The sequence below is a fragment of the Ceratosolen solmsi genome, unplaced genomic scaffold (assembly GCF_000503995.2).
Source record: "Ceratosolen solmsi marchali unplaced genomic scaffold, CerSol_1.0 scaffold29, whole genome shotgun sequence".
Taxonomy (NCBI): Eukaryota; Metazoa; Arthropoda; class Insecta; order Hymenoptera; family Agaonidae; genus Ceratosolen; species Ceratosolen solmsi.
The window spans coordinates 2,955,716-2,964,239 of NW_011948417.1; the positions used below are offsets into that span (position 1 = coordinate 2,955,716).

At 29.5% G+C, this 8,524-nt stretch overlaps 2 protein-coding genes across 2 annotated transcripts; one reads left to right on the forward strand and one right to left on the reverse strand.

The window, feature by feature from the left end:
- The first annotated feature begins 1,293 nt into the window (after positions 1-1,293).
- On the forward strand, positions 1,294-4,771 carry Chpf (Chondroitin polymerizing factor). Its single transcript, XM_011496275.1, has 6 exons — positions 1,294-2,010; positions 2,645-2,952; positions 3,052-3,639; positions 3,725-4,000; positions 4,147-4,333; positions 4,419-4,771. Exons 1-6 carry the CDS (start codon positions 1,365-1,367, stop codon positions 4,715-4,717), a joined length of 2,304 nt encoding a protein of 767 aa, XP_011494577.1. The 5' UTR covers positions 1,294-1,364; the 3' UTR covers positions 4,718-4,771.
- A 596-nt stretch (positions 4,772-5,367) lies between these two features.
- Positions 5,368-8,185, reverse strand: Eaf (ELL-associated factor). Its single transcript, XM_011496276.1, has 5 exons — positions 7,871-8,185; positions 7,425-7,656; positions 7,017-7,253; positions 6,243-6,544; positions 5,368-6,151 (listed from the first exon to the last, which is right to left on the reverse strand). Exons 1-5 carry the CDS (start codon positions 8,019-8,021, stop codon positions 6,048-6,050), a joined length of 1,026 nt encoding a protein of 341 aa, XP_011494578.1. The 5' UTR covers positions 8,022-8,185; the 3' UTR covers positions 5,368-6,047.
- Between the last annotated feature and the right edge of the window lie 339 nt (positions 8,186-8,524).

Consider the following 8,524-nt stretch of genomic DNA (forward strand, 5'->3'; position numbering starts at 1 on the left):
AATTTTGTATTATAATTAATTTAATTGGCTGAATGTTACTTTTAGCGTTTTATGGTATATTCCTAAAATCAGTCATTTTAATGAAATTGAAATTAAAATTATGAGAAAATTTATTATATGTTCAATAATTGATTTATTTTATAAACTATTGAAAGTAAAATATTATATTAGATGGGGAAATCAAACAATGTGAAAATTATTTTAATAATACAAAATTTAGTTTAGTTGATAAACATATAATAATTTATAAAGTTTATAAAGTGTTAAAATAGATTATTCGTTCAAATTTTACAATTAATTTATATAATAAGCAAATTAATAATTAATAAAATTAACACTAAATAAAATAATTCTTTTGCATAAGTATATCCAGAATATTTGGAATATCTGGTAAATTTACGATACCTAACAATAATAATTTAATGTTCTTATGTCCACACGTGTGTGTCAATAATTTTTATCCATGAAAATAATACATTTACATAAAGTACATAAAGAAAAAAATAACTCAGAAAACTTTTAATATTCGAGTCTTTAATATTTATAATTATCTAAGTTATAATTTACATTAGTTCTTTGCACAGCAAATAGAGAGGAATTACAACTTCAAGGAAGTACAGAAATTATACAATCTTTTCGATCTGAAGCTATAATACGCATTTGTTGTTATTATTATTTATTGTACAGAATAGTTAATACTGCAATTTCTCACGTTATTCAGTTATTTGTTTTATTAAAATTTCATAAAATGTGATTTATATGAGTAAAATTTTAATCGAATACTTATGCAAGTACATTTTTCTATTTTTTTTTCTCCTTATTTTCCTTATTTTTCCACATTTTTTAAACAATTGATAGTTAGCTAATAAAAGATATTTCTGCGTGTTTGAATCACACGATAAAAGCTCACTTATCACGAACTATAGAGTGCAGATGGTAACGATGGTTAGTATGCATGGCACTACGCTACTATATATATATATATATATACATATGTGCAATAGCAATATGCATATGTGGTGTTATACATATGCGTATGCATGCGCACATATATATATATTGAGGTTTGGTGTAAACACAGCTGATAGGTACATATCACATATACTTTTATAAAGTTGAAGCAGTGTGGTTGATTGCTAAGAAGTTGATTACATGGGTTAATTTTTGATGTTAAGCTTTTTTAAATTTATTTTTATGTTAATGTCGTAATATATATGTAAAATCGTATAACATGGTATTTTTTAGTCAATTGTTGTTATACAATTTTTTTTTTTGTTTTACAATTAAGTTTTTGTAAATATTTGTAATTTGTGAAAACGAATTCTTTATATAATAAAAACTATTTAAAAGTTAGCACCATAAAGATGAGTCCTATTATCAACATTTTATTTGCACATTGTCGAAGCAATCTTTATTTGATTATTGGAATCTGTGTAGGACTTAGTATAAGTTTACTATTTGCTCCCATTGAAATTAATGACTATCAAGACTTAGAAGATTCTCTGCCATATTCTATAAGTAACAACGAAGTAATCGATGAATACGAGCCAAAAATAAACGTTGAGGCTAAGCCACAGAAAGCCAAGAAGATTCCCAAAGTATTTGTTCGTCCTAGATATTATTCAACAGAACTTGGCATTCGTGACAAGATATTTGTTGGTATATTAACAAGCCCAGAGTACCTGCATAGTCGAGCAATCGCTTCAAATAAAACTATATCACATTTAGTTGATAAAGTGCGATATTTCATTTCCATACCAGAAGGAACAAAACCAAATGTATCGTTGCCAGGCATTGTCGGTTTTACAGATACCAGAAGTATTTTACAACCATTTCATGCACTAAAGTATATAATTGACAATTATTTAGAGGATTATGATTTTTACTTCTTAATTAAAGATACTAGTTATATTAATGCAAGAAGATTAATTGACATAGCTAATAAAATTAGTGTAAGCCAAGATGTTCATCTTGGAATGATTAGTGAGGATGATAAGTATTGCTCGTTAGGTAAGATATAGTTACATTAATAATCAAGTTTTAAAAGGAAATTATAAAAAGGGTAGTAATTTTTCTTTTTAATTTATTTATTTTATTTGAAAATTTTATAATTATTCAAATTCTACAAATGATAATTTATACAAAAACTTTATATTGTATAAACACATAATATTTATATATATATATATATATATATATATATATATATCTCCAGTCTTTCAACATTTATCATCGATATATTAATTCTTAACTCCTATAATAATAATAATAATAATAATAATAATAATAATAATAATAATAATAATAACTTCAATAAATAGCAATGGAAATTATTACATAGATTTGTGAATCCTAAATAATGTGATGTAGTAATAATATATTATCACATTATAATTTACATTATTTTTTCATTAGAGTAATTATACTGGAATTTATTAAACTGTACAAGGATAATTTATAGTTCAAATTAGAAAAGAAGTATTTTTTATTACTACCATTTTTAATGGTCAAAATAAGCTGAACAGGGTTCTAGCCAAATTAGTAAAAAAATTGACTAATAAATATGTTAAAGAAAAACAAGAATGAAAGAAAGAAAGTTCTAATTTTGAGTAATTTTAAAAATAAGTGAAATATTTTCTTACAGATGGTGGTATATTATTAAGTAATTCTATAATCAGAAATTTGAAAAATAATTTAGATTGGTGCGTTAAGATCACATTTTCATCTTCCGATGATGTTAATTTTGGACGATGCATAATGCACTCTACGTCAATTCCATGTTCGAATAATGTTCAAGAAGAACTGTTTTTATCGATAAAGTTAAATGTAACTTTTAATTATGAAAATAATTTTAGAGAGCTCTCTTTACAAGAAGATTTTCAGAACTCTGCGACTGTGTATCCTATATACGATCATTCAGTCATTTATAAAATGAATACATATTTTGCAGAGGTATGCTTCTTCGTATGGATATTTAAAGAAATATTTTGTAATATCACTATTGTCGTAATTTTATAAGTGCGAATCAATTTAATATTGAATTTCTTTCAGGTTGAATTGGTAAAGGTTCAAAAGGAAATTGAATATATTCGCGAGGAAATAAGAAAGACTTCGAATTTTACCCCCAAAAACCAAAAGGACTTAAGCTGGCCCATCGGTAGCCAACCAGGAAATAAAGCATTGAATCGTTTTGACATTTTAAGATGGACTTATTTCAATATGACTCATGTTTTCTTTTATAATGATTTCGACACTATAAAAGAATTAGATAGTAATCAAAAGGAAGATGTCGATTACATTGTAAATGCAACGATAGAAAGAGTTATAAAAAAGTCTGATAGAACATTAAAATTTAAGAAACTGCATAATGGTTATTGGAAATATGATTCATCCAGAGGAGTTGATTATCTGCTCGATCTTAGTTTTGTTACTGATTCAGGAATAGAAATCAACAAGAGGATAGAAGTTTGCAAGCCTTTGGGAAAAGTTGAAATATTACCCGTTCCATATGTTACAGAAAATTCACGAATAAACATGATCGTAACAGTTGACTTACAAAAGAAGGAAGAAGTTCTAAAATTTCTAGCGCATTATGCTGATACATGCATGGATAAAAAGGACAAAATTTTACTCACAATAGTAAGCGTTTAAATAATACCTTAAACATTCTAATCAAAATTATTTTATTCTTATAAACATTAAAAAATGTACATTAAATTTTCAGGTTTTCTTATACAATCCTGGCTATGCATCGAAAGGAGATGACGATATTTATTATGAAATTAAGCAGAGAGCATTGTTTTTGACTGAAAAATATAAGAAAGATCAATTAAAAGTAACTTGGCTCTCAATTCGGCTGCCCACTATTTCCAGTCTGATAGAGATAGAACCGCTATTTAAACTTGCTATTGCAGATTTGTATGTTAAAAAGTTTTCTTCCGATAATTTGATACTATTCGCAGATACTAGAATGGAAATAAAATCCGAATATTTAAATAGAGTAAGCAGTTTTTGTGAAATGTTTTGTGAAATGCTGTATAGAGCGTTGCATTAATTAACGAAAATAATTTTAAGACATTTCCTTTAATGTTTATAAATTTAATAATTCTATAATTTTAACATTTTTAAATGTTTAATTTTGTACAGGTACGCATGAACACTATTAGCCAATGGCAAGTTTTTAGTCCAATTCCATTTATACAATATCATCCAGATATAATTTATTACGATGAGAAAACTAAACACGTTGATTTTGATATTATTCATAGTCACGGGCGTTATGATGAATATAATTACGATTCTGTATCTTTTTATGTAAAAGATTACATGACAGGTATTTAAATATAAAAATTATTATAAAAATTTATATTACTTTTGTAAATTTTAGGTTTAAAAAATTTATAATTTGTACATTTCAGTGCGAAAATCTATAGAAAATCAAGTACCTCTAGTACGAACTGACAAAGATATCGCTAATATATTAAAATTATCAAAAACTATATCTATTGGCTCAATTTTCGAAATGTTCGTTGTCTTCAGCAATTTAAATCCATTCCGTGCTGTTGAACCAGCCTTAAAGCTTCGATACAGAAAAATTGATTGTATTGGCACAAGGAATAACATTACTCTTAGTACATGCTTAAAGCAAAGAAATCTTCAACTGGGAAATCGTGGTCAACTAACAAGACTGATATTGGACTATAAAGAACATCATTAATCAAAAATATATCCTTGATTTTTATATTATATAAAAAGAACCAAATTATATTGTGATAAGATAAATAAATAATCAAGTTCCTGTTAAAATATAATATACAAGAGCTGGGTATCTCCTGAAAATAGTTTAATGTAAATACTTATCTAATAAAACTCTTTGAGAATTTAATTTAAAACTAATCTGTACATTCACAGGTGTATACCAAAGCTTTAATTTCAATTCTCAAATACTCGTAGCCCACACATCTTTTTGAATATCTGCTTATTATCTACCCGATGAAACTATATTATCAAAACAAAAAAAACAAAAAAAAAAAAAAAAACATATATATATATAACCAAACATACGAATTAACTTATAAATTTATTAACAACTTCAGTAAAAGAAATAATTTACTAAAGAGTTATATATATACATACAGGCTCTTAATGGAACAATTTTATTGCAAGATTGTAAATATAATTATTATTCTATTTACAAAACTTCACATTAAAATTAGTTATAAAGATTGACATAAAGGCACAAAAGTAATGACAAATTTAATAAACCACTTCCTACTTAATATAAATTACTCAAGAAACAAAACTTTCTCTTATGTTTATTTAAGTCTCATATTACTTCTATTTTTTTTTTTTTTTTTTTTTAGAAAATAAAGTGTATAAAAATACTTTTTCAGATTTTTTTTTTTTTGGGTTAAACTATTTTAAACAAGTACCCAGCAAACGAAATATGAACATGACAAAATGGCTAAACCTTTATCTCTCGTTTTAAAGGCTCGGCTCACTCAAGAACGTAGCATATGAATTTAAAATAACAATTAATCATTATAAAAGCCCTATTACCCTATACACTTTCTGGCATATTCGCCAATTGTTTCCTTATCACGACACCCTTATTTAACAAGGAAGAAACAAGCTGTCGTTCATTCATTATTGCAATAAAAACTAAAGTACATATCGTGCAGTTTGAAAAGATCTCATATGTTCTTCTCATTTTTCACCTTTTTCCTTTATAATCAATTAGTTCTTTGTATATATATTTTCATGAGATTATAAAAGAAAGCGTTATGGCTTACATCACGTCGTCTCGACAACACATAAAGTGATCCAGACAAAACAAAATGAAATATCACTATACGAGTACTATAGAAAATAACATTTTCGAACGATCTACTTTCGTTCGGTAATGTTGCGCAAAAAGCAGATACTCCATTATGAAAGACATTTGCAAAGAAATTACGTTAATTTACGGAACAAATTATAATATTGTTTAAGTTTAAACTAAAACTTGGCATCCTTTTTACAAGTCTTTCGGAATGTGTATCAATTTATTAATCACTATCCGACTCCGATTCTGAGAGTTGTAAATCTTCATTTAATAAGTTGTCTGGCATAGATAACGATGGAGACATTGTCGTACCATTTGTCGCATGTCCTAAAATTAACCATCAAAGCATTATTGAAGATAACTTAATTTACGAATTCATGCGTGTTATTGTTATGGCATTGCGTTTGTTTTAAATTACCATTAATTTTCGGAAGTTGTATCGTTTTTTCTGGTTCCGATTCGCTATCAGAACTATCAGAACTTGAACCACTAGTACTGGAATCACTTAGAATCCCCACGTCATTATCTAAAATAGGAGTTTTAACGAATGATTTCTCAATCACAGCTGGGGAAATAGTTCTTGGAGGGGCTGTCGAATGTGATGTAGATGTAGATACGGTAGAATGAGCTGGAGGTGACGAAAGATTAAAATCGTCGTGTTCGCTTATCATGGGAAGGCTCGCCAATGTTGACTGCATTAAAGAAGGCATGGCCGAAGAACTGAAAATTGTTCATTAAATTACATCAGACTTATAATATAATAATGATTCTTAGTCCAAAGTGATTTTCAAATAAATACATACGGAGTAAGTTGGACAAATATTATGATTTGCATTAGATGAATTTTTTTTTTTTTTTTTGAAAAATCTACGCAATACATTAAATACGGAAATACATTGTTCGTTGTTCGACGAAATTTATACCTTTTGATTCTAAATTCAAAATTTCTATAAATGTTACAATTATATTGGTATATAATTATATATGTAATAACTTAATTACATATATATATATATGTGTGTGTGTGTGTGTATATAAATTACTTACCCTTAATAACATACATATTTATATGAACAAACTATCAAGTTTTGGAGCAACGTTAATTTTCCTAACTAATCCAAACATTCGATATTATTCGGAAATTATGAAAAAAAAAAATAAATAAAATAAATAATCAAGTGTCTGAAATTACCTAGTACTGGTAGGTAAATTCGTAGTTGGAGGGCTTTTTCCATGATAAGAGGCACGTGGAGGGCTATGCTTAGGACGTAATTGATGACTGGGCTCCCTTTTCTTTCCACTAGTTACTTTAGTTCTACTCTTTGTTCTTCCGTCGGTTGGACTTCTTCTCGTTTCAATGGGAGTGATAGGTCTGATTCCAGGATTTGAATTAGGAATCGATAAAAAAGGTTGGGATTTCGTCTCTGACCTAGTCGACAATGAGATCATAAATATGAATATTACTTCAATGGTCTGTACATAGAGCGAACAATGTATCATTGTAAATAATTAATTTGCGACGTAGCTTATTAAGTCAAATACTTAATAGCTACTCAATAACAAATTAAGTATTCCACACTGGAATCCAGCAGCCTCTTACCTCGTCTTTTTAACTTGTATATTCGAAGATAACCTTTCCAAAGTGATTTCTCCTGTATTTCTATCGATTATAAGAACACATTCCTTGTGATACGGTCTTTGAGAACCTTTAAATACTGTGTGTGGAATACCAGCACCGTCTAAATGCGGCACCGTTACTGTCATTGTGTTATTGGTTCCAACGTCGACCGTTGCCATTTTTGATACATCCACACTCGCTGGTTTGAAATCATCTAAATAGCAAGACATTAATGTAACAAAAGACCAATAAATAAATAAACAAATGGACAAACGAATAAATAAATGAATACGTAAAAGAGATGAGGATAGAGATAAGGGTCTGCAAGAAAATTGTGCTAGCGTAGAGAGAACAATGGATCACAGCTGTTGGATAAACATAAGCTAATGTAGCCTAAGACCATTGCTCTGAAAAATGATGATCCTTACATTTCAAGGTGTGAAAAGCCGTGGACTTGTCGCTGGTGAACGTTGGCCCGAGTTTGAGCTCCCGGACCCCGGGTCTGAGGCCAAGCTTCTCAGCCATATCACAGGCCACACCGTTCAAGTTAGCTTCGTGCGTTCCTGAGATAGACTTCATTAACACGGAGCTTAGAGAGCTTAAGCCTTGCTCAAAGGAGTGCAAATAGCTGGACGGCCTCCTAAACGGACACGGTCGGGCTTTTCACATTTTTCAGTAACAGCTGTTCCAATTTTCCTTCCTAGCAGACGGTTTCATCACACTCTCTCGTGGATCGCGCGCTCGCACACACTCGCGCACGCACGTACGCGCATAGAAATATACATATAGGCGCACACATATAAACACGCATACATATATGGATACGTACACGCGCATACATGAATACGAATATGGATATGCATATATTTACATAAACACGTACGTACGCATGCAGCACGCGCGTGTTGTTGGTTGGTTGGTTTGTGTGTGCCCGCCTGTACGAGTGTATCGCGTGTGCGTGTACGTGTGCGCGACGGGTGGGTGGTTGGGCGGTTGGGTGGTTGGAGGATGGTTGGATGGTTGGATAGTTGGGTGATTGGGTGGTTGGTTTGCGTGTGCGTGTGCGTGCGCGTGCGTATATA

Coding starts and splice junctions, on each gene's coding strand:
- Chpf (XM_011496275.1), top strand. CDS start 1,365: ATGAGTCCTATTATCAACATTTTATTTGCACATTGTCGAAGCAATCTT. Junction 4,001..4,146: donor AATCCGAATATTTAAATAGA/GTAAGCAGTTTT, acceptor AATTTTGTACAG/GTACGCATGAACACTATTAG. Junction 4,334..4,418: donor TGTAAAAGATTACATGACAG/GTATTTAAATAT, acceptor TGTACATTTCAG/TGCGAAAATCTATAGAAAAT.
- Eaf (XM_011496276.1), bottom strand. CDS start 8,021: ATGAAGTCTATCTCAGGAACGCACGAAGCTAACTTGAACGGTGTGGCC. Junction 7,254..7,424: donor ATACAAGTTAAAAAGACGAG/GTAAGAGGCTGC, acceptor ATTGTCGACTAG/GTCAGAGACGAAATCCCAAC. Junction 6,152..6,242: donor ACAACTTCCGAAAATTAATG/GTAATTTAAAAC, acceptor GGTTAATTTTAG/GACATGCGACAAATGGTACG.